This window comes from Diadema antillarum, unplaced genomic scaffold, assembly GCF_040938485.1.
Source record: "Diadema antillarum isolate AM-2024a unplaced genomic scaffold, OU_Dant_1.0 seq00000455_RagTag, whole genome shotgun sequence".
Taxonomy (NCBI): domain Eukaryota; kingdom Metazoa; phylum Echinodermata; class Echinoidea; order Diadematoida; family Diadematidae; genus Diadema; species Diadema antillarum.
In genome coordinates, this window is record NW_027271427.1 from 1,074,124 (window position 1) to 1,100,723 (window position 26,600).

At 38.1% G+C, this 26,600-nt stretch overlaps 1 protein-coding gene across 1 annotated transcript in view; it reads left to right on the forward strand.

Moving 5' to 3' along the window:
* Nucleotides 1–961: 961 nt before the first annotated feature.
* Nucleotides 962–26,600, forward strand: part of LOC139732901 (procollagen-lysine,2-oxoglutarate 5-dioxygenase 1-like) — a 46,881-nt gene continuing 21,242 nt past the window's right edge. Inside the window, exons 1-15 of the mRNA XM_071643738.1 lie at nt 962–1,339; nt 4,220–4,320; nt 6,423–6,559; nt 8,367–8,481; nt 9,976–10,131; nt 12,439–12,502; nt 13,349–13,446; nt 14,876–14,977; nt 17,303–17,434; nt 18,168–18,289; nt 19,436–19,537; nt 21,900–22,025; nt 22,858–22,993; nt 23,289–23,405; nt 26,271–26,342. Coding sequence (XP_071499839.1) covers nt 1,240–1,339; nt 4,220–4,320; nt 6,423–6,559; nt 8,367–8,481; nt 9,976–10,131; nt 12,439–12,502; nt 13,349–13,446; nt 14,876–14,977; nt 17,303–17,434; nt 18,168–18,289; nt 19,436–19,537; nt 21,900–22,025; nt 22,858–22,993; nt 23,289–23,405; nt 26,271–26,342 — 1,680 coding nt within the window. The 5' untranslated portion in view covers nt 962–1,239. The remainder of the gene's footprint in view (nt 1,340–4,219; nt 4,321–6,422; nt 6,560–8,366; nt 8,482–9,975; nt 10,132–12,438; nt 12,503–13,348; nt 13,447–14,875; nt 14,978–17,302; nt 17,435–18,167; nt 18,290–19,435; nt 19,538–21,899; nt 22,026–22,857; nt 22,994–23,288; nt 23,406–26,270; nt 26,343–26,600) is intronic.

A 26,600-nucleotide genomic window follows, 5' to 3' on the forward strand; every position in this document is an offset into this window, starting at 1 on the left:
AGCTTTAAAATATTCAGATGAGATGGACTCTCCTCACCTATTCTAATATTGGAAAGAAAGCACACACTCTCCGTCTGGAAAGTGTGAACTGAGAAAAGAGGCAATTGATGTACAAAGTCTATTCAAGCGCTTCATCTTTACCAAGCAGAGCAGGTAATAGCTGTGCGGTGAATGAAACAAAAGCACGGGAGCAACAACAATAAAGGGATTATCATATTACGCTGAAATTGAGCATGCTTTATGAATACATTCTTCTTCTTCCTCTATAATCTTCAAAGGGCTATAAAATGCAGCCTATCACGAAGATGAATACAACTTGTGTGCACAATGAGAGGAGGGGTGTGGGCTTGACACCTTTATAAGGTGGGTCAGTAAAAGCTCCTTGAACTGTTCAGGTGAGACTGCACAAACTACAGAGCTTGGAAGTTTGTACTACAGAGTTTGGAAGTTCATTCTATAAATGATCAAAGCCAACTTTCAATGCGGTAGCATCATTCTTTCAAAAGTGATTTTGTTGGTTTTGTGATGCACGGTCCAAAAAAAAGAAGAAAAAAAAAATTAATAGTCATGACATTCAGAATCGTTTAGCGCCACCTTGTGACGACGGGTCGGCTCCTGAACATGATTGTGTAGCCAAAACAGCTGCGGTTTGCGGAAGACTGTCCACGCAGACAAACTCGCGAACGCTGTGTTCCTCGATGTTACCACCAGACCACGCACCAGATCAGAGTGTGCGGGACGGGCCACCCATCACAGGCCTGCCGTACCGCATCCGCACACTAGAACGACACGTACTACCTGTACCAGCTCGTCAGTGGCCTGCAAGGACACTGCAGTACTGATGGTAGCCGCGTTTGCTACTTTCCTACCTAGAGTGACTGTGAGCGAGCGGGCGGAGCTGTAGCTGTACTGTACGGGGACGTGGACGCTCATGCTATTATCCCAACCGACCACAACCGAAACGGAGCTACTTCGCCTTGCAGCTGTGATAAGATGCCTGTCACCGTCCCGCCTCATCTCGGTTCCTTGTAATATGGTCAAACTGTAGTGTAACGTTAGGTCGGCTACAATCTGACAAGTGTATGCGTCATCCATCACAATCGAGCGAAAGGAAGGGCTAAAGGAAAAGGTCTGGGGCTAGTGGGTAACTGCTCTCTCTCTCGAAGCTGACCCACAGTGACCCTGCCACCCGGTGTCACACGCACCTGCACCTCTCGGTACGAGTTGGTTGAGAATCGGATGCCAAAAATGGCGAGGAAATGCCACGTAGCCAGAGCTTCAGTTGTGATCTTTACCGCTTTTCTTCTGAACTTCGCGACTTCGAAGTCAGACAGAGGAGGTAAGCAGCCTTTTCATCTTCCCAATAACCAGTTGGTATAGTTACGCAGCCAACAGATCTTCGAATATGATTTTGAGTTTGACATCAACACTTTGAACTGCAGACCGTACAGTCACACTCACAGGGCCACTGAATTCCACATGCGCAGCACCCCAATTGCAGAAATGAGCACTATGATGATGAGCGGCTGATATGAGATGGAGAATGATTACAGATTCCAAAAATGTCTGGTGGAGTTTAAAGCTGTTTTACTAGTGTTAGTGTACTGGGGCAGCCATGGTCTTTCTGTCTCTGGTCTTAAACTAAACAGTATGCATTGTGTGCCTCTCTTTCACTTTCAGCAAAACTTGGAATTGGGATGGAGTGGAATTCAAACAACAGAATGTTGGCTAGCGCAGAGACTCCAACCCAAAGCACCCTCTGATCTGGAGATTCTCCCTCCTGAGACCCCTAGCAAACGGGAGACTCTTAAAGGACAAGTTCACCTTCATAAACATAAGGATTGAGAAAATGCAACAATATTAGTAGAACACATCAGTGAAAGTTTGAGGAAAATTGGACAATCGATGCAAAAGTTATGAATTTTTTACATTTTTGTGTTGGAACCGCTGGATGAGGAGACTACGACAGCTTGTGAGTCATATGCGTACAACAGTATAAAGAAAATATAAAAGAAAATTCAACATATTTTCACTTTTTTCGCATAATAAAAGAGCACTTGACTTGCCTCTTTCTAAAGGCAGGGGGAATAATATTACCCATAACATTTATCGGTAACGAGTCAGGGGAATGTGTACTTTTTTCAAAAGATGGAATTTTGTGAAATTCTCTTTATATTTTCCTTATATTGTTGTACGCATGTGACATCTAAGTTATTCATACACTGCAGTAGTCTTCTCATCCAGCGGGTACTGCAAAAAAACTTCAAAAATTCATAACTTTTGAACGGATTGTCTGATTTTCCTCAAACTTTCAATGATGTGTTCCACTAATATTGCTACATTCTCTCAATCCTTATGTTTATGAAGGTGAACTTGTCCTTTAATTTGATGTGCGCGAAGCGCGAAGTTCCTTGCGGCCGGGCTCCAGGGCCCGCTAAAGGGCCCTGGAAGCTTTAGGGTTCCAGATGCTCTCTCGTGTTATCTAAGGCTTATTTTGCAACATACAATTATATCAAGTAAGAAATCATTTCAAGCAGGAGACACAGAGCCAGGGCGGGAGAAATTAAATCTCAAGCGGGAGAACGGTAGATTTTGCGAAAATGGGCTTTCGACGGTAGATCTCCCGTCGAAAATGGGAGAGTTGGAATCTCTGCTAGCGTTAGTTATGTATTAATAATATAATATAAACATAGGGGTTTGTGCTGCTGTTTGTAACTTTGTAATATATATGATATTCGTTTGGTACATGTTAAAGGACTTGGCTTCATATAAGGCACCGCCTTCCTGTCAAGTTCCTAATGCTTCATGATTTCTTATGTTGACGTTTATATTTTGTATCCGTTGCAGTCATATCAGTTATTTTATACAAATTTGACGACATGAATTTAAATGTAATGTATTTGTACTTATATGTAGTGTATTTTCTCTGTTTGTTTGTATGGTTTTTATGGAGTATTGAATAAATAAATCCAAATCCAATCCAATAGGGATCTAATAGTTACTTGGAATTCTACCTCGTCAATTTTAGATCTAACGTTACTTAAAATCAACTAAATGTTCTGCAATCGAGGTGCAGTTAACCCGTTGGGATGAGTCTATTCAATAAACTGCGACCAGCAGCCCCATACGCATAGCGTAATACGCTATGCGTATGGGGCTGCTGGTCGCAGTAAGGATGAGTCCAGAGTATACTTAGTACAATGTATACTCGAGCAGGGGTCTATATGGGAAATGCGTGTTGTAGCAAGATCAGTCCATCCTCAACAGATTAAAAGGGGAGCAAAACCAAGATGTGCATTGACTGAACTCTGAATACAGCAACATCATCAGTCAGCACATCAGTTTGTGTCATCAGTGCAGTGAGAGCTTGAGTCAAAGCTTACTTTGAGGAAATTTGGAACAATCCATACAAACTGCCAAAAGTAATATCTTAAAGTTTCAGTGCCACCATCGCTGGATGAGAAGACTTCAACATTTTGTGATGTCATGAATGGAATACGATATTATAGGTGATCTTTACAAAGAATTTAAAGATCGAGAGTACGTAAATGAAAAGTAGGGCCTTACAAGGCTACACATAATTTCTTTGACTTGTCAGTGACACTTGGATATAATTGACTTACTTGTAGGCCTACCTCTTTCAGAAAGCAGGGAGATTGCTATATTGCCCTTTACGTACAAAGGTTTATGTTAGTGACAAGTCAAAGGAATTTGTACTTTTCAGAAAAGATGAAATTTTGAAATGATAGAAGAGTGAAAAATTGTATGTTGAATTTTCTTTGTAGTGGTGATTCATCCACTATCATAGAGGAGAGTGCTAATTAAGTACTGGCTTTTGATATTCATAATTTTGTGTAGACCTTACTTTTAAGCAATGAAACTTGAAAGCTACAGTCTGTATTGTTGACTAAAATTAATACAGAGTGGAGCTTACCTTCAACTGTGCAATGTATTACAATTTGAAGGAGCAACTTTAACTTTCTTTAGCAACAACACCAGCACAAAACATTGATAAATTGGCATACTACCATGTACATTTATTTGCATTACCCATCACAATGCATGCATGTTCAGCATTACACAACACTTTATCAATGCCTGATAAAGTTGACAAACAGCCATTTTTTTTTTCAGGGTTTGTTTATATATGTTTTCAAATATCAGACTTCAAGCTAATTTTATGTTTGTCAGACTTGTTTGTTTCTATTTTACCCTCAAGGTGAATTTGGTGATCTCCTAGTCGTCACCGTGGCAACAGATGAGACTGATGGATACAAGAGATACATGGAGTCAGCCGAGCAGTTTGGCATCACAGTCAAGGTGTGTTTCCACCCTGTCCACCCTGCACTGTGTATGAGAGAAATGCTCAAGTACATCTGTATACCTTGTAGCTAAGACGTCACCTCAGTCACAATCAATTTAATTCATGCTTTTTGTGCAGAATGATATTATACTATAAAAACAAAAATGATTTGGCAGCACAAATGAGTAGATGGTGCATTAACATAGAAAAAATGATAAATAAATGAAACAAAAATAATGAAGGTAAATTGATGAACAAATAGAGAAGGAAATAGATGAATAAGAAATAAATTAATTGCAAAATCCTATTAATCACGCATTCTAATTTCAAAACTAATGTGTAATTTGCTTGTATACACAGTGTAAACCAAAATTGCTGGAGTAGAAAGAAGTAATCTTGGAAACTGAGAGGATAATGATAATGTGTTAGATGTAAATAATCACAGACAGGCTTTACTTCCTTTCATCAATAACCCCTTGCCCTTGTTCACTATACATACAGCTCTTTTGTGGCTTGTCCAGACAGGAAGTAAACTCTACTGTGTCTCCAGCTCCTTTGTAGTGCTAGACAAGTGGTAGCACTGGGCTGGTGTTCAGCCAATCAGGCTGCAGCTACAGCGATTACTATGACAGTGTAGTGCTGACTGTTGGGTTCATTGCTGATAAGCCACGTGTCACAATGAGTTTAGTTTCCATGGTAGGGGAGTGAGAGTGGGGTGGTCCAGTTTGATATGCGTGATATCATTTTACGTTTTCAATATTGCATGCTATACAAGTGAAAATGTGATAGATATGACATTGTGTTGCTCATATGATTTGAAGATTTGAGTATCTAGGCACAATTTTCTCTTTGATTGAGAGGAATATCAAATTTTTGTAGCCATTAGAGATCGTTTTTTGCTTTGTCTTGATGAATGGGTGCAAATGTATTCCCCTTCCTCTAATCAGAAGTGCAAAAGAGATACATGTGTACATAGTGTTGATATGTTGTTTGCAGACAGCCAGAGAGGATGAAGTATTAATAAGAAGTATGAAGAATACAAAATGCTTTCAAAACAAGTAAGAAAACCTTCAATTTCGCAGTCCCAGTACTGCCAATCAAAGAAATTACAGGTGACATTTCCGACCTTTAGGGGAATTAGAAATTAGAGGATGAGAGAGCAAAATAGTGTTTGTAAGGGCCACTTGTGTATCAGTGTAGGGTGTGTGTGTGTGTGTGTGTGTGTGTGTGTAATATTTTCAGAAATAAAGGTGAGGAAAAGAAAATACATCTGTATTGACTGTAAGACTTGCCAAAACAAGAAAACTCCACAGTTTCTGGAATGATAACTCTGAAATGGAATTAAATTATAGGCCTTTGTTGATTTTTTTCTTGTTTTACAAGATCACAGAAAGGAAGGTTATAGGACTAATTACTATTTAGAATTTGAGCATAACATGGAAAATAAAAATTAAGAGATTTTGTTAATCCTTTTATCGTAGAATTAGGTGAGTGGTACCACTGTATTAACTGATTTTTTTTTCTGTGTTTTGTTGGCTGTTTTTACCAGACAGTGGCAATGTCCAGGTGATGCACATTTGTTACTTGATAGATGGTGCCTTATCTTGGCTTCCATGTGATCTTGGAAGGAATTATTTCAAGATTGTTCCATCAGGAACTAAGGCAACATTTGTTCAAGTGAAAAAAAAAGAGAGATAGAAAATAAAAGTTTATTTTCCAATTGTAAAAAAAAAAGATAAAAGATATGAAATAAAAGGGGTACACGTAGTCAGGGCAAGGGTTTGTTAACTCCCTATCAGATTTTTCTGTTCTAAATGTGTTACTGAGTTGTTCTTCTTTTTTTTTATATACAGCAGTACTTACACGTACATGTACGTGTATTCCTCATTTATGAGACATTGTTTATCATCGGGTTGGAAGTCAAATTCAAATTTGCCAAGAACATCTCTGCAAGGGGAAGAGGGACAAGTGGTAGCTATTGCTTGTAAACTCACTGTTCTTTTGCTCATGACTTTCACAATCATGAAATTTATGAATCAGTCAATCTGCAGTATCAGTTTTAATTAGCAATGGGTGTACCCCCCCCCCCCCCCCCACACACACACCTTCCAACCTGCAGGTGCTTGGCATGAATGAGGAGTGGCAGGGTGGAGACATTGAAACCAGTCCTGGAGGTGGGTGGAAGGTCAACTTACTGAGGGAGGAACTTGTCAAGTATAAGGACCAGGAGGACCTGGTCATCTTGTTCACTGACAGGTGAGGAAGGAGGAGGGGATGGGATTAGTCTCATCATCACCAGGGCCTAACGCCCCAGTCACATATAAACACGGATCTTCAAGGATCTACATGGTGATCCGGGGACATCCGGGGAGATCCAGGGTAGTTCGACCTTGATGAAGTGTCGACGAGCATTGATATGACTGTACACACAGTAGCAACACAGCAACACAAGGCCGGAAGAGCGCGGCGTCTGCACAGACAAACACGGCACCTACATGTACATGGATAACAGCAATCCTCCGATGACGCCGGATGTTTTTGACCTCCAAATGTTGCCGTGTTGACCTCCCAGATGTCCCCTGATCTACAAGGACATACACGAATGTCCAAGGATGTCCAAGGCGTCAACTTGGATCTCTCCCTGGATCACCCCAGAACAGATCTGGGGTGGTTTGGGATGATCCGGGATGTCTATAGATGTGACTGGTGCATTATGACGGTCTGGGATTTGTCTGCCTTCTTCATTCAAGAAATACAGTGTACTCCCGTTATAGTGAACACGGTTATAACACAATTTTGGTTACAATGAAGTACAAATTTTGGCCCCAACATTATCAGCTCTAGTATGTTCTCAATTGTTATTATAATTTTTTTTTTTTGGGGGGGGGGGGAGGGGGGCTATAACAAAATTTGTTGTAGCAAAAGGAAACCACGGTCCTGAGCTCTTTGTTATAATGGGAGTCCACTGTATGAGAATAGATACTGTACGTGCTGAAATTTTTACAGGGGTTTCTTTTTTTTTTTGAGATTTTGCAAATAGCCTGAATCAAGAAAATTATAATGCACTGATATAGAGATGTGTGCGCAGAACAACACATGAGGGGGCCCATACTTCCCATATTAAAGGAATACCGGTATTAAAAAATATATATATTCTCGAGAATCAAAAGTGATAGAGCTTAAATAAGTCTTTTCTTTTTCAAACTGCACACTCACACTTTCTACGCACAGTGTACATGGCAAGTATTTTTTTACCAATGTGATGCAATAATTATGCAAATGAACACCATGCCCCCAGCTCTCAAAACTGCCACCACCCCCTCCCCCCCCCAAAAAAAAAAAAACTTTGCAATATTTTGTGGTAAGAGTCTGCAGCAATATGTGGACAATAAACTTACGATACTCCGGTGACTGCAAAACAGCGGGTCTCTTGTTTGTTAAATATATTTTCATGTAATGTAGCAAATCTTATCTTACACATACTGTGTGGTAGTCCCTGTGTATTGAAACAGAGTTGTGCGAGAATGTCGCTATGTCAGTACTGACTCCAGGCAGGATGGTAGAGGATGGACCCTTTTGATTTGCATGATGTCATGTAGCATAGTTTCAAAACTTGGATCCCCACATTCAAATGTTACCACCGAATACTCATTTTCAAGAAGAAAATACAAATTTGGAAAGAGTCCTGAAGAAGTTTAGGTGAGTTACACTCAGACTGACCAACTTCTGTATGGCTAAAACTGTTGCTGCAAAGTTGATGTGGTTCTCTTTCTTGACTTTGCCTTGATTTGCATAGTATCTCAATATGCGTCTTTGCATTGTTAAATTCATACTTTGTTACTCTTCTAGGACAGTTAACTGATTGGAATTAGCAAACCATCGATGAGGGAGGGAGGTGTGGGATTGGAGTTAAAATATTTTTTATGCAAACTTTTCATTGTAAAAGTCTGCGTTAGTGTTTATGATGTTTGAATGGGTATACTAAAACCAACTAACGCTATTGGGACAAACCTTACCAATTTTTTTTTCTGTTTCTTTTCCTGTCTTTCCTTGTTTTTTGTAGCTATGATGTTGTTTTCCTCTCAGATGCCGACGAGATACTCAAAAAATTTAAGACATTCAAGACGAACCTCCTGTTCTCTGCAGAAAACTACCTGTGGCCTGACAAGTCTCTGGCAGTGAGTATTCTGGCTGTGATTGGCTGTGATTGCATAACATGTGACCGTGCACCTCAAAACAAACAAAAAGTCGCTAGACATGAATTCTTATTTGAGACCATATTCTAAAAGAGCAGACTTTAAACTTTAAAATGATGTATAACTTAAATCAAACGGACTCTCCTAACCTATCTAAATATTGGAAGGAAAGCACAAACTCAGGAAAAGTGTGAACTGAGAAAAGAGGCTCTGAAGAACAGTGTTTACTCTAGCGCTTAATATTTGACAAACCGTGCTTGGCTGTGCGATGAATTTGGACAAAAACAGGAAGTAAACCACCAGAGTAACAACAATGAAGGGATTATCAGATTAAACTGAAATTAGGTATGCCTCATAAACACATACTGTTCATAATTAATGCCAACGTTCAAAGCAGTAGCACTATCCTTTCAAAAGTTATTAGAGTTGAAAGTGAGGAGTGTGGACAAGGTTTTTCAGAAATGAAAAAGGGATTCTAAAGACACACCTAATCATACTATTCTACCAAAAATGTTCGAGATAAATTGCTAAAAATACACACTTTCCTGCCCATTTTATGATACCAAATTTTAGCATAATGTAAAAGAAGACCCGCTCTTTCAGAAAATATGAAATGGTAAAGTTTGGCTAGGTTGACCCATTTCACTTATTTTCAGTCCTAACGCAAAATCGGTGTGTGCGACTTTATGTTCGTTTTGAGGTGCACGGTCACATATGATCATGATTGGCTTCGATTGGAATGTTATTCCAAGAAAAAATTGCATATTACGTATGTTCTGGGGGGCGTTTCAGCCAATCAGATTAAAGAATTTCTCAAAACTTGTCAGATATAATTGACTTGTCAGATATTTTATCCGACCAGTTCCTTCATGAAATTTCCCCCTTGGGGTTCTAATCTGGTTTTGTTGCAAGTTGTCATATAGAAAAAAATGTGCAAGATAATCTGAATTACATAGTAGTACCATGCAGATACAAGAGATAGCTTGGTACAAATTGTATGGTATGTATACCTGTGTGTGTATGTGAATACAGTATTTAAAATGTTCTGTGTCAAATGAAATTGAATAATGTGATCTATCAGACTTTTCTTGCACAGTAGTTAGTGCTGGTACTTGTGTTGTGCCCAAAACAATTTCTTAAAATCAAGCTACAGCACTGATGGTTTGATAACTGTATAAACAATGCCTGTCGCAATTGTGCACCCCAATGCTACCATCATCTATACACGGTCATGGATTCATGCAGGAATTCTGGAGTCCCATGCAGCAGTCGGTCCTATATTTTTAGCAACAGGAACTACAATATGTCATGATTATTAGGTCAACCTGCTCACACTGAATTGATTTGAAGTTCGGAATTGAATGCTGGTGCTACCATTGAGATAGCACAAGCACCCAAATTGAAATCACCCAGCATGACTCATTTTATTTTATTTTTTTCACACCATTTGTCTCGCTTTCGCCTTCCTGTTTTCAGACGGCTTACCCTCCAGTGTCCAGTGGCTACCCATATCTGTGTTCAGGTCTCTACATGGGCTATGCACCATACATGTATCGGGCCGTCACTTACCAACCAATAGAAGACTTGGAAGACGACCAGCTTTTCTTCACACACCTCTTTCTAAATGAAAGGGTAAGAAAACTGTAGTGTAATGGGCACCCCCTCCTAATAGGATTCTTCACCTCTAGATACATCAAATGTATTCAATTTGTTTGTTTCTTCAAATAAGCACTATGTACTTAATATTATTCATTTCTAATGAAATTGTAACTTGCTCTTATGAAATTATGTGTATATATTCACTTACATCGTTTTGAGAATGGATACAATTGTAGGAATACTCTGAAGTTGAGTTCCTGAGTTACATAACAAATGTTTGCGTTTACCAGTTGTTACAGCAGAAAAATAAGATCAGGGATAGCCTGATTAAGTCTAGCGAAATCAGTTTCATGCTTTTGATATAAATCTAGAAACTCATAGATTATCAATGATACATATTTTGTTCTACTTTATTTGCAAAATAGAAACACCTACATGTACCCCAGAATTGGTCACAAGGCTGGCCATGAGAATAACCAGTCTTAAAAAAGCCTGTTATATAATTTGGGTGTACTCAAACATGCAGGAGACGTGAGATTGAAGCAAACCAAGTTAGATGTTTTAGCACTGTAGTAACATGCTTCATGGAGAATTTGAAATTTTGTTCTAGTTTTATCATATTTTGTAACAATTTAGATTAACTTTAAATTTCAAGACCGGTCGCAATATGAGCTTTTATGTATCAAAGATTACTTCGTTTTGCATTTTTTCTTCCTTTATTGTGTAAAACTTTACAATCAAATTGTGCTACAGTAATTGGACACATATTAAACTGGAAGAGAATGAACAGTAAATGAACATTTTGGAAATTACCTAAACCCACCAAGAAGTGCTCTATGGAACATAGTCTTCAGGCAGTGCGCTTTAAATAATTATTTCCATGTTGAAACCGGGCTATGCCTATGTCAAAAGCCTGTTGAATAAGACTAGCAAAGTCTCTGACTTGTAATAAATGTGTACATTGTACTTAAGTTATCACGAAAAAGAGGCATTAGTTTGTACTTTGTCATCCTTTCTGTTTTATATTATCTGAGTGGGGGCATTCCAGTGGTGTATAAAATATATAGTGCAATATCTCCCTTCTGCTCACTATACAAGGTGAAAAAAAGTTTCCACCCTCATGATACTGTGAGTTTTGATCTTATGTATTTATTGTCCCCGCCGAACGAGTTCGTGCAGGGGACTATGAAACGGGCTCCGTACGTGTGTGTGTCCGTGTGTCCGTCCCTCCGTCCGTCCGTCCGTCCGTCCGTCCGTCCGTCCGTCCGTGTGTGCGTCCGTGTGTGCGTCCGTGTGTGCGTCCGTGTGTGATCAAAATCTTCAATTTGCTACTTCTCTGTCATTTATGAGCCAATTTTGATTCTGTTTGCTTTATATGATAGCACTACATGGGAGCTTTGAAACTTCCACACAGAATTTCAGTCGTGACCTTTGACCTTGACCTTTGACCTATATTGTACATTTTGCTTCAAAATGCTACTCCTTCGCCATTTCTAACCCGATTTCGATTCCGTTTGCTTTATGTGATGGCACTAGGTGAGGGCTTCAAAACTTCTACACAGAATTTTGACCTTTGACTTCTTTGACCTTTGACCTTGATTTTTGACCTATATTGTACATTTTGCTACAAAATGCTACTCCTTCGCCATTTCTAACCCGATTTCGATTCCGTTTGCTTTATATGATGGCACTAGTTGAGGGCTTCAAAACTTCTACACAGAATTTTGACCTTTGACTTCTTTGACCTTTGACCTTGATTTTGGACCTATATTGTGCATTTTGCTACAAAATGCTACTCCTTCGCCATTTCTAACCCGATTTTGATTCCGTTTGCTTTATGTGATAGCACTAGGTGAGGGCTTCAAAACTTCTACACAGAATTTTGACCTTTGTCTTCTTTGACCTTTGACCTTGATTTTTGACCTATATTGTACATTGGCTACAAAATGCTACTCCTTCGCCATTTCTAACCCAATTTCGATTCCATTTGCTTTATGTGATGACATTAGGTGAGGGCTTCAAAACTTCTACACAGAATTTTGACCTTTGACTTCTTTGACCTTTGACCTTGATTTTTTACCTATATGGCACATTTTGTTACAAAATGCTACTTCCGGCGGGGACATATATTACGCACCACGTAATTTCTACTTTTCCTTGTTTTTGTTATGTGTCTCTGTATTTTATTTATTCATTTTTTAAAAGCAAAGACGAGTGTGATTGGTGCATATGATCAGTGATGTAAAAGCACAAAGGTCATGACATCACAGTGACATTCATGAGAGTTCTGATGATAATAATACTGTTTAACTGCATGGAACCTCCCCATCACCTTTTCAGGAAACGTGGAAGATCATGTTGGACAACCAAGCAAGGATTTTCCAAAATTTGAATGGTGCAAAAGGTAAATATATTGGGAAACATGCGTGAAGTTCAGTAAAAAATAACCAGTCACTTTCAGATGGTGATAAGAGATGTTTAATTGATTATACCTTTTATGCGGTAATGCAGTCCAGTCAACCTTGCTTTAGTCGACCTTGCATAAGTCCAATAATCACCTGTGAAGTCAAAGGTCTTTTCAAGTCTTCTTCTCTTTATATTCTATTAATTTCAATCCATGATTAAATCAGCCTTTTTACCTGAGCAGATATCGTCGACTGAGAAGCAGAAGAACTTTATTGCAATTTTAGGGGGTATTGAGTTACTGGTATCTATTATAGAACTTGATCTGCTGTACATTTTGGTGTCAATCGAAGTAGATTATTTTCATTTTCAGTAAAATGTGAACTCATTGAGGACGGGCTAATTTTGCTACAACACACATTTCCCATAGACACCTACCCAAGTATACTGTGAACTTGTCTTCAATGGGTTAGAAATTAAAACCGCAAGGGTGCTATTTTATCGTGTATTTGGAATAATGCTTATAAATCTACCTGTTTTTGATTAAATAAACCTTCAAACAACACATAAATAAACTTTATTTTATTTCATGAAAACTGATTGTTTTATTTTTACTGGAAATACGCTCAAATCTTAGAACGAGATAGTGCCCTTCTGGTTTTTAGCGAATGATATTTTTGGCTGTCTTCACAACCAGTTTGTGATGTTGTCTTGGTTTTATGATGTCATTTTGATAGCAAACATGTTCCCTTTAGATATTCATGTTGATACACATGTAGTTTGTGAGTGCTTTTATTACTTTATGGGCCTTTTTGTAATGTCCAACTCTGTGAAAATTTGTTTTTAGATGATGTCAAACCAAGATTTGAGGGAAGAAACAGCCTTCTTCACAACACCAAGTACAACACGGTTCCCTCCCTGCTTCATGGCAATGGCTGGGCAAAGGTAACTTCTAGCAATCTCATTCTTTTAGTACTAGAAGACAAGTTCATGGTGCACCACATATTCTTTGTTGGGTATGTATGTGGCCCTGAAAAGGATTTGATGTGTGTGATCAGGGCAACGTATCCAAGGAAGAATACGTAGTGAGCGGTGAAGCCTTCTACTACTAAACGTTCAACCGCCACAGAAACCCTTAAAGATTTCAATCTTATTCTGTCGAGAAATTCTTTGTCGAGTATTATTTTTCATACATCAGTTGGAATCACATGTTTTGCAGTTTGAATAAGACCAAGAAATGATTGAGCCCTCTTGAGATATGAAAGAGAAATAATAGCCACCACCATTAAATCAGGGACTTTTAGAATAAAAGTATCTTTGATGTATGCATACAGATGCTTGCATATTTTGAGTTTGTCCAAGTTTCTTTAGTGATCGAAGTATACTGTCTCATGTTTGCCCATGTATTGAACTTTGTGTAGTGTATGGGAGACTACTTTTGAGCTCTTTTAATTAGGAACAGTTACTTTAAAAGCCTCAAGCAGACACAGAGTCCACAAAAGCCTCAAGCAGACACAGAGTCATCCTGATTTACCATTGGCAACTTTATTGATGATTCTTGTAAATCCATCCTTGACCCTAATTAGGCTGGAGGCAGGGACCTCTCAGCACCTCTCCTCCCTGTATAGTCTTTTGAGTAGGAAATGCTTATAATTGGTATTAATTTTCCAGGACTTCTCGTGTGTGATGTCTACCAAACAATTTGATATCACATTTTTGTTGGTCAGACTTTTAACGGTTCAATCATCAGATTATGATAACTGATCCCATATCTGTCAAAATGTGCATGTTTGGAATTTATCATTGTGTTTTCTCGTGGCAAAACATTCTGTAATTTCCAGAAATTACTTTATTTTCTGAAGATTATTCATGCCAACATTGATGTATTCCCTATGCTGTTTTCATTCTGTGAAATAGGCAATACGGTATTGAAAGTACATGTGTAAGTTGATATGAGAAGACTTGGGATTTATGTCCCACCCAAGAAATGTAAAGCAGATTGATCTAAAGACAAACATTTTGGAAATGTGCCTTGAAGTACTGTATGGAAGTTGTTATTTTTGCGAGGGTTTAATTTTCCTGAATTTCGCAAATCACTGTTTGACTGCAAATTTAACAACATGCGAAAATATCTCTAACTGACAGGCATTTTTAGTGCACTTACAATGTATGATAGCGTCAGTGTCAAAATCGCAAAAACAAGAATCTTGCAAAAATGTCTGTGACCTCATTCGCAAAAATATCTGCACGCAAAAATAATAGCTTATACAGTAGCTCACACTTGCGTGACTTTTTTTGTTCTGGTATGAGTGGAATATACATGTAAGTTCCCTGTTAGTAGTAACACCATTCTGTCCATGCCTTTTCTTCCCAGGTGGCACTAAATCATCTTACCAACTATGTACCAAACCAATGGACTTGGGATGCTGGTTGTATCCGGTGTATGTCCAACAAATTCAGTTTCAATGGATTGACGGTAAGGTTTTAGCTCTCAAAGGGTCAAAAATCAAATCAATCCGTTCAGTTACTCATCATCTCAACCCCCATAAGTTTCATCCCCCCCCCCCATTTTTCTTCAGAACACTCAGTTTCAGGCAAAGGTAAAATGCTGTTACCACACACAGACATACCAGGCATTTGACTGGACCAGGTATTGCATGTATCAATGATATTCTTTAGCACTTGGAATGTAGGTAACTTATTGTTACATTTGGGCTGCTGCACACAGTATGGACATTTTCAACTATAATAATCCCACTTTGATATGATGGTGGGTTGTAACACGAATTTTTTTTAATGCATTTCAAAGAATGCTGTGCAATCAAATTTCAAAATTCATTCATTAGTAAAAACCAATTTTGTTCAAACTGCGTGTTTATGAATCTTGGGGCGAGAGATGTGTTTGTGGATGTAGATATGTTTTTTGTGACATATGTGTAGATGACAAGAGAAAAGCAAGGAATCACAAGTCACATGACCTGAAGGAGACTCAAAGTCCAGGGCGAGAGTGATCTCACTTGGCAATAATGAAAAGAAAGCAAAAGTCAATTAAAGGGACATTCTGGACCATTTAATAGTTTGCCTGAAAAGAAAGAGTAAAATTTTGTCGTTTTGATATTCCCAATTAGTAATTTTTGAGTGTAAAGTGCTTGGTATCATTTGGTAGAAAGCATATTGAATAAACAGTGAGGTGCGTATTGTATACTATACAGCATAGAATATATTAAATATTTTGTGGTGATTACTATCAGTTATGGATGCTGAATGAATGAATGTGATAAACAACAGTCAGAGGGACATTAGAGCAGAGTGAAAAGTATGTATTGCACTGACAAGCCTTTCTGTAATTGGACCAAAGACTTTACTGTAAAAGTGGTTTCTTTCCCAGTGGTTTTATTTTCGTGCTTTTCACGCTTTGAGGTTGAACCGGGAATTTAACATCACACGAAAATGTTTTGAAAAGTCGCGCAAATTTAACCACACAAGGATATATTTTGAACTCGCCGCTTGTTACAATGCTATTGCGCACATGCACACACGAAAATTCCGCGCATGAGTGTATTGATGGTCAACACACACACAGCGATACCGCGCAATGTAGGTACTCGAGAGACAGGATTTCAGGTAAGCCTGCATTTTATTTTAATTTCTATTTGATAAATAAAAGAATAATTGGATTATAGTTTGGGTTGTCTTGTGCAAAATAAAATATTTTTTGCCGACCGCGAATTTAAGCACACACGAAAAAAGTCGGCACTGATGGAAACCAAGAAAGCATCTGTACCCGAATGAAACCACTTTTACAGTATTTGTTTTTCAAACACAGAAGAACCAGACTTCATGTAGAATGAACATTGAATATAACTCCTGCACTTTGTTGAATAATCTATCTCAGAATCTAACCCTAATTGCCAACATAAAGAATGTCAAATCTGCCTGAAAATGCATCTTTTTACACTTTAAGCAAACATGAAGCATGGTACTGTTGCAATAGTGTATTCTACTGTAGCCTTTCTTTTCCTTGAGTGTGTAGAGACGAATGCACTCTGTGTTATGGAGTGTATGTGACCGTGCACCACAAAACAAACAAAAATTTGCACCCTTTGATTTTACGTGACGACTCAGAAAAGATGAAACGGGTCAACCAAGTCAATATTAAGTTTTTCATATATTCCTAAGTTTGGGATCATAAAATGAATGGGAAAGTGCATTTTCAGCAGTTTTTCCACAACATTTTTTGTAGAGCAGTGAGATCAGGTATACACTTGTAGCTTACAGGCCCCTTTTCATTTTTTGATATTCATTTGCACATTCTTCACTTTCAAGTCTTATAACTTTTGAAGGGATAACGCTACTGCTTTGAAAAATGGCATTAATCATGGATAGTATGTGTTAATAAATCATGCTCAATTTCAACTTAATCTGATAATTCCTTCAGTGTTGTTGCTCCAGTGGTTTACATCCTGTTTTTTGTCCCATTCAACACACAGCTAGCATGGTTCGGTAAAGATTAAGCGCTTGAATAGACAGATAGACCCCATACTTCAGAGCCTTTTTTCTCAGTTCACACTTTTCTAGAATGTCTTCTTTCTTTTCGCTACAATATTCAGATAAGTTAGGAAAATCCATTTCAGTTGATCTATGCATCATTGCAAAGCTTAGAGTCTGCTCTTTCAGAATCTGCCCTTAACTAAAAAAAATCCATGTCTGGCGACATTTTGTTGGTTTTGTGATGTAGGGTCACGTATGGATATTGGTAGTTGTTATTATGAAACATGGATTTCTTCTAACATTCAAACAGGTGGAGGACTATCCAATGGTTATGGTGGCTGTCTTTGTCAGTGTCCCCACGCCGTTCTTTGATGAATTCCTCCAGCACATCGTAGAGATCAACTATCCAAAAAGCCGCATCGATCTCTTCATTCACAACAGGGTGGGTAGACACAAGGCTGGACTGCAGAAAGGCGGGGAGACCTCTGGATTTGGACTTGTCCTACTCCCCCCCCCCCCCCCCCTTCCCAAATGTGGAAAAATGAACCAGATAATGATTGCAACTGCTTGACAAATTGATGTAAATAAAATACCGATTTATTCAGTGTTTTAGTAGTAGCCATGATAAAATATCCTGGGCATTCATACTCGGGTTGGACTCAAACGAACGATCTCCTGATTGCTAGACTGATATTATATCCACTAGACTACCAAGCTTTTGATCCATTACTATTGCAACCAAGACAGCTCTTCACAGCTATTATTAGTGTGAATGGGTAATGAATCTTGAAGTTCATATTTCTAGAGACTGCTTTACATTTTGTAGACCAACAGGCAGTAGCTGTATTAGATTACAAGGTGAAAGGGAAGTGCTGTAGATCTTCGACTGATTAGCTTTCAACAATGATTGTTTTTTCCAACGAAACAAGGAAAGAAGAATGATCATCTCTCATGCACCATAAAACTGCCATAATGTTCAGGAAATTTACCGTAATCCTACACAATCCCATATCAATCCGATTTGGGTGTAAGATTTTTTTTGCTGTTGAATAGTACACTGAGATTGAAATGTTTTTTCAGAAGATTGGTCAAGAGACATATCCTTATTAACCTATCAAGGGCTACACTGATGTATAGTCACCTGAAATGTACATGTATGTCTGTTCTGTCTGCAGGCCATGTTCCATTATCGTAGGATTGAGAAGTTCCGCGAAGATATTGGGCCACTGTTCAATAGCGTCAAGATCATCCGTCCAGCAGAGCAGCTGAGTGACGCTGAGGGGAGAAATCGTGGCCTGTAAGTCAACCGTAGTGACTGTACTCCTGGGTGTTCAAAAAGAATTTGAGGCAATCTTAAAAGTTACTTTCAACTTGAGGTTATGGCTTGCCAATGATTTCCCTGTTCAGTTTTATTAACCTTTCAGAATCCACTTCATACTGTTCTCAAAATTTACCGAAATATGTCTTTTCTTTCATTTTCATCATGTACATCAATGGCTGCTGAAGAAAAGCCTCCAGAATCTTCATTTTCATTAAGAAGTAAGAATACTTTTGAAGACACACACAACAAACTATGATTTTATGTTCCACTTGTCTTATAGGATCAACTTAGATTCTTTGAACCCCCTACTCTTTCATTACCAGCTGCAGTAGAGACCGTGTAGTCTTGCCAAAGATGAAGAGCTATTTTACTTTGGCGACAGGAAGAAACTTAAAATAGGAGGTGGGGTTGATACGCAGGTACAGCAAAATTTGTACCAACAAAAAAAGTGTACAGGAGGTCATCCTTGTATGCTTTTCTTCATAGTAGAAGAGCCATAAAGTGGTTTTCTGGATTATGCTTGGGGATATATCAAATAATGTCTTTAAATTCTAGAGGCTTAGATTGGCAAGTCACATGCGAGTTTACTGTAAGTTGAGCAAAAACAGGTGCACTTGCTCACAGTTATAATAACACATAGTATTACAACTAACAGAAGGGCAGTAAAGTGGGACTGCGTACACTGCAAAATTTTCTGCTTAACCAACCAACTACATTATGCTCCAGTATTTATAACCTTTTACTACATAAGCTGGACCAACATTCCAGATATTTTTCAGACAGAAACAGCTGAATAACATAATTTTCAAATGAACAAGGGGAGTTGTGGATTGGTGACTGAAGAAAATTTTATAAATTGTTCAATTTAACCAAATTCTCCTGTTACCTTTGATAAGACTTGGAAGAATTTGTTATTGTTGTTGTTGTTGTTAATACAGCTCTTCCATAAATATATGAAAATATTTGAGTCAGTATGTAAAGGAGTTTGCAGTTTCCCAGTATTGACCCGCAGAGGAATCTGTGGGAGCTCTTCCCATTGAGTCAAACCCCCTTTAATAGCTTTCCACACTTCCAAGATCTTACAATGTAGTATCCACCTATCATCATTTCTCCACCACACAGGGATCACTGCATAGCCCTGGAGTGCCAGTATTATTTCTCCGTTGATGCCGATGTCCAGCTCACAAACCCACAAGTCTTGATGATTCTCATGGAAATGAACAGGTCTGTGACTCTCTTCTTTCTACAATGCTACTCAAAGCTAGTATGAGGTGTACATATCCGGGTATTTGCACTGACTGAAAGCATGACAAGCCAAACAAAGTTTATCCACCACTTCCCATATCAACGCGTGTCATCCCTTTACTGTAAAACGAGGAATATTCGCATGCATTTGGATTTCACGAATTTTGTGAGACCCATGATTTGCAAAATTAAAGGGATAGTACAGTATTGGTGGAGATGAGAATTGGGCTTTTAACTTTTTTCGAGATACCGAGAAAACACTTATGATATAGTACAGAGCATACCATTTTAAGAGGAATTGAAAGTTTATTTGATGAAAATCAGGTTTGGAATGACTGAAACATCCAAAAACAAAGTAAAACAAAGCAATCGTAATAAAGTGTGGGTCCCACACTTTATTAGAATCGCTCTTTTTTGGATATCTCAGCCATTTCAAAACCAATTTTCATCAAATAAACGTTGAATTCCTCATGAAATACATGCTCTTTCATATTTCATAAGAGGTTTCTCATTATTTCACCAAAAAATGTTAGAAAACCCAAATTAGGTCTCAACCAAAACTGTACGATCCCTTTAAAATGCACACAAAAGTTCTTGTCTACACTATATGCATTGAATGTTAGAAGCAACCTGTGAAAAATTCATGCCACGATAAAGGCCATTGGCTTCAATTTCATGCAGCAGAGATATTGTGTTTTACAGTATGTCGATGTAATTTTTTATTCATCCAGGTGGTGTGATAATTACATGTTGTCAATGCATCCCTTGTCCTTACTTGGCCTTCCAGTGTTAGTATTATGCATCTATGCCATGTTCTGCATTTTACACAAATTGTTTTGTTTTTGCCTTTTTCTTCCCCCCAGAATATCTGTAATGAAAAAAAAAAATTATGTAAGATGTTATAAAACAAGGGAGACTTTGTCAAGTGTCATCCTTGTTTTAGTACATATCCAAGCACATCTGTGAGAATTGTTTGAAAAACTACCTATTCACATTCTTTGCAAGATAGCAAGAATGATGCGTGTCCTAATGTCTGTAAGAAAATATTTCATTTTCAGATTGCCTTGTAGCTCAACAGCTCATTTTTAGAACTCCCCTGATTTTGATGTGTGCATGTTGCCAGCCATGTTAGTTGTAAAGGTGTATGTCTCATTTCTTCTGTTGTTATGATCAGACATCTTCAGGTGGTACATGTATTTAGCGTAAGCTGGAGTGAAGACAAACCTACGACTGGTGTATTTTTCAGATGAAAATAGCATATTATTCTTCCAAACGATATTGTAATTGACTTTGAAGTTCCGTGGAACCTGTCTTATATGAGCCATCTTAACATTTCTGATAGCCATAGGAAATGTTTTTAGCATAATTTTGGACGAGAGTAGTACATGTATATTGAGGATTTTGAATGCTGAAGCTGTAGTGTACCATCTGTATCACCACATAATCATTAACAATGCAAAAGTAGGCCTAAAAAAATTGTTCAAGCATTTGTTCTGTTCACACCTGAGGCAATCTCCGCACCTGTACCCTACAAGCGAGGTGTTTGTTTTCACTTCAGGCATGCTGGGGAATGACATGTATCCGACCATAAGAATTGAGAAGCTGCTTGGGAGGAGTTTGTTTGGTTATTTTTGTAGTTTATAGAGACACTTCAGTGTCATCTGTATACTGTTTATGCCAGATATATTTTGCAAGGTTTATATTTTTCATGAATTTTGTGAGTCAGATGCTGTTCATGAATTCAGCAACATGAGAAAACATTAACTCAGATCCCAACACGAATGTGATGTGCACACGTACATTTCTTCCATGAAAGGGACTGTACAGTACTGGTTGAGGTGAGGATTCAGCTTGTAACGTTTTGCGAGAATTTTCAAAACACTCTGTGAAATGTTAAAGAACATACAATTCTTAGGAAAATCAAAAGTTTAGATGATAAAAATTGATTTTGAAATCACTGAGATATCTTAAAAAGAAGGAAAAACAAAGAGATTCTAATAAAAGTTTTGGCCTGTCTACTTTATTAGGATCACTTTTTTGGATATCTCGGCCATTTCAAGGCCAATTTTCAATGAATAAACATTGAATCCTTCTTGAAATTACATGCTCTTTCGTATTTCATAAGAGGTTTTCTCATTTTCTCACCAAAAAAATGTTATAAACCTGAATCCTCACCTCAACCTGGACTCTACAGTTCTTTAATCATTCACAAGATCATCAGAAAGTCCTCATTGGCTAAAAAGTAGACTCACTATAATCCAGTGTACTATTTGTTCTCCTCTCATCCAGTTTGTCTGCTGTGTGTTATGTTTGTTCTGATATGTTTCACTCTGTATTGCAGACCCGTTGTGGCACCCCTTGTGTCCAAGCCGGGCAAACTGTGGTCAAACTTCTGGGGTGACCTCAACAGCAATGGTTACTACGCCCGCTCCAGCGACTACGTCGACATCGTTAGAAGGGAGAGGAAGTGAGATTTTGTGCTAAGTTGATTATGATTGCACCTCATAAGAAAGTGAATTCATGCCAATGTTTTCCCAGATATATTTCTCTTCTTGAAACTTACTATGTATACACAATACATTCCATGATGTTAAATCTTTGCTAGTTTTGCAAGGAAACCAATATTTGCAAAATCAACAACTCACTCAAAATATTCTCTCCCTCGCCCCCCACCCCAAACTGCTTTGTGGGAAAAATATCTGATTTTTCCCTTGAAAAAGAATGAGGCTTCTTTCTCATTACATCAATGTAGTTAGATTTTACTACTTTTGATATTGTTTTACAAGTCGCAGTTTGGGAAGTATTTAATAGTTTTGAGAAGACAGTCATTTCATATTTTGTTACAAGTATTTCTTGCAATCCTTATGTATTTTCACCTCTCCAGGATTAAGCAATTGTCTTGCTGTGCATGACCCTATTCTCAGAAACTTTTGATAACTTTAATAATCAGTTTTCACTATTTTCCCGTAAGGCTGACTTTCAAGCAATTTAAAGGTACTAATGCAATCAAACCTGTCTATGGCAACCGCCGTCTATAGCAACCACCTGCCATAGGCGATCACTAAATACAATCTTCTCCCCCCCCCCCCCCCCCCCCCCCCCGAGAAAATCCATGTTTGGTTTGATAACGACCTTGTCTATAGCTGCTACCTGTCTACAATGGCCACTTTTTTTATCTCCTTGAGTGTCCGCTTAAGACAGGTTTGACTGTAATTAGAAATGTAACATTTATTTAAAAAAGGAGAAAGAAAGTTAAAAAAAAATTATCCGGCATGTTGTCCACTTGGTTCATGTCTTAGGGGACTGTGGAATGTGCCGTATATTGCCAATGTGTATCTGGTCAAAGGAGAGGTCATCCGGAGGGGTGAGAGGCCCAATTTTGAGGAAGAAGGCATGGACTCAGACATGGTCATCTGTGCAGATTTCAGAAACAAGGTACCTCGACAGTTCCGATTATATTTTTTGTTGCCTTCTCCCTTTCTGTCTTTCTTATTGGTTTTTTAGTCCCATGTGATGGCAGGGGAGGGTTAAGTGTGTATTGAAGCTTGGATTCAGCTATGAACCAACATATACAGTGTAAATATATATATATTTTTTTCTTTAAAACAAATTAAAAAGGCAATTTTTGAATTTATGTCCCCATTTTAATCAATCAAAACTGAGGATTCATCGAATGAGATATGTAATTAGAGCTACATTTCTACTTTCTCCAATTTCTTGCTGCATTCAGGGCGTCTTTATGTATCTACTGAATCTCCATGACGACTACGGCCACATCGTAACGACAGAAAACTACGAGACGACACACTTGCACAATGATATGTGGGAAATGTGGAACAATAAAGAGGTGAGTGTTTCACTTTGAATGAAAGAAAACAAAGAACAAAGTGATAGAGACGTGTATATTGTATTTTGCAAATGACTTGGCAGCATAGTTTAACAAGGCCTTCATGGTATTAGTCTGTGTGTTAACCCTAAAAAGACCGTTTCGCGCAATTACTCTGCAACACGCAATGCTCTCGCTGCGATGCTCTATGACATTTTTCATTCAAGTTTCCCGCACATCTTGACACCAAATTTGTGACGCCCAGGGGTATGGTTCTGAAGTTACATAACTTTTTGTACATGCACGTGAGACCAAAAATGGCTCAAAAATGTGATTTTGTGTACAAAGTCAATGCTAATTGAGTTTTTTCACATGGTGCATATAAATATGCTTATTTTTCCTCTCAAAGGCTAAAATTAATTTGTTTTAGGAGTATTATGCTTCAAGAAGTGTCTGCCACAAATTTTGTTAAAAAAAACAACGAAAACAAAAGGTCGAAAAAACAAAAATACATAAGAAATTCATAAAACAATAAAATAAATAAGAAATCAATTTTGATACCAAATTTTTTTAAAAGTACATTTGCTAAGAATGATTAGAAAGAACTTACAAAGAATAATTAGACCAAAAATGGAACACTTTTGGAGCTTTATTTACTGATTTAGATCAAAGAGTCTGATTTCTCGCATAAATTAGCATAATTAATCAAAATAAAATAAAAGAAGACTATTTTGGAAAATTTAAATATACAATCTTGTAGATTACATCGCACACTACTAGTGTGCAAATTTCCGCGGCGATCGCGCAATCCACGGGCAAGATCTTAAGGGGGGGCCCTTTAGGCCCCCCCCCCCCCCCCCCAGTCTTTCGAGCCACCAAAATAGCCCAGTCTTTTTAGGGTTAACTGTCCTGTTTGAGGACGAGTCCCAAATACTCTCAGGCAAGTGCCTATTGGAAGATGTGTTGAAGCAAAATCAGCCCATCAATGGGTTATAGGAAAGATGCTGTTCCTTTGATAAATTGTACATACAGTTGAACCTCTCGTATCCGGACAAGTTGGGACCGGGGCTCATCCGGATAAGGGATTTGGCCGGATACGGGAGACTCAATGCTTTATACATGTACATAATTTATACATACACATGTACTGATGTAGCCCATTGTAGTACCACATGTAGTAATGTGTATACCGCAACCTTTTCATTGTTACACTCAGTAACAGACCCCAAAATAGAGGTTCGTGTTTGCAAGAATGAAATCATTTTCTTTTATAAATTTTTGGGATGATTTACCTAAATAATTATTAAGAAATGTATCAAGTATATGTAATTCATGTGTGTTAGTGTAGGAGTTCTCAAGGAGTTGGTAATCCCCCTTTCCTCCCGTAATTCTTAAAAAAAGATAAAAAAATCACGGCGAGATTGCGTCCAGATAATAGAGAGATCCGGATAAAGGGAGGCCGGATAATAGAGGTTCAACTGTACATATTTTATGTACATACAGTACATACACCTCCGAATATAAAAACCCCTACAACCAGAGACACAGTCTATTGAAGTCTATCAAAGTTTAGCTGTTGTTGCAGCTAAATAAGGAATGGTTAGTGTTCTGTTAGTGCTTGTAATACAGGTAAGGTTGTATTTGCTGTTACAATGTTTGCCAGAAGTGACCACATTTTCATGTGCCCATTTTTTTTTCTTCTTTTTTTTTATAGAAAGAACAAAAAGAAAATAGAATTAGCAAAATATTAATTTAAAACCTGATTTGGGTACTTTTGATTCTCCAGATTCTAAGTTTTTAATTTCTTTTCTTTTTTATTTTTAATAGCCCATTTCACTCCTAAAAGGTTTCTGCAAAAAAAACAAAAAAAAACCCCCCCCAAAAAAAAAAAACGGCAGAAAGCTATATAAACATGGAACATTAATTAGTTGCCAGAAACATTAGATGTGTCAATATAGACTAGCATGCCGCACGCATCAGGTTGTTGTCATCAAAATAAGATGTTTGTGTGAAGTTTGAAGTATTCTTAACCCTAACTAGGCTGAGCTCCCAGGCCCCCCCCCCCCAGATCTTGGCCGTCGACCACGTGATCGCGACGAAAATTCGCACACACATTGCCTATGACGTAATCTAAAGTACCACAAAGTTAGATTAACAAAAAAATTATCATTTATGCTTAATTATGCTAATTTATGCATAATGATGCGTGAAATCAGACAATTTGGTATAAATCACTAAATAAAGCTCGAAATGGGCAGATTTTTTGTGTACAATATTCTTTTTAGTGTCCTGAGCAAATATATGAGAAAAAAATTGTGCCATCTGAAAAAAATTTCTTATGTATTTTACTGTTTTTTTAATTTATGTACATTTTATTTCTCTGTTTTTTCGACTTTATGTTTTTCATTGTTTTTTCGATGAAACTTGTCCGCGACATTGTTCCGAACAAGAAAATATGTTATTAATTAATTGTAATCAATAAGACCCCAAAATAATCATGCTCTTATGAAATTTGCCTGCAAGCACAGTTTGCATTGAAATTGTACACGAATTCACGTTTTTGAGCAATTTTTGGTCTGACGTGCACGTATATTTCTGCGCAACTTCGTAATCAAGCGCTCGGGCATCGCAAATTTGGTGTCAAAAGATGCGGGAGACTCGAAAGAAAAAAGTCATGAAACGTCGGGCCGTTAGCTTTTCGCGTTAGCGATACATCGCGCGAAACGTCAAGGGGGGGACCTCAGAGCCCCCCCCCCCCCCCCCCCCCCCGGCCTAGTTAGGGTTAACTTTAGATTCAGACAGGAAGTAGTTATGTTAGGCCAAATAGTATTTTTCTTCACATGAAATTATCATGGGAGGCTTTGGTTTTTGTGATTTTTATCTCAGGATTGGGAAGCCAAATACATCGCTCCAGACTACTTCAGTTTCAGACAGCGTGATGCAGCAAACTTCACCATGGTAAGTTTCTGGTGATAAGACTTCTAGCTGAGCACAGCCTAAGATTTGATGTTGACTGTCGGAGAAACTTTCCTCAAAGTGTAAGTCATTATTGAATACCTGACTGGCTGTATGCAATTGTGGAATCAGCTGCTGAATAATGGCATTTTGGAGATATTCAGCGTGTCATTCATATCAAAGCTACAGCAGGTTAAATGGCGTGAAGTGTTTTTTCTTGTGTACAATGTTGATGAAAAGCGCTCTTATCTACTCTCATGC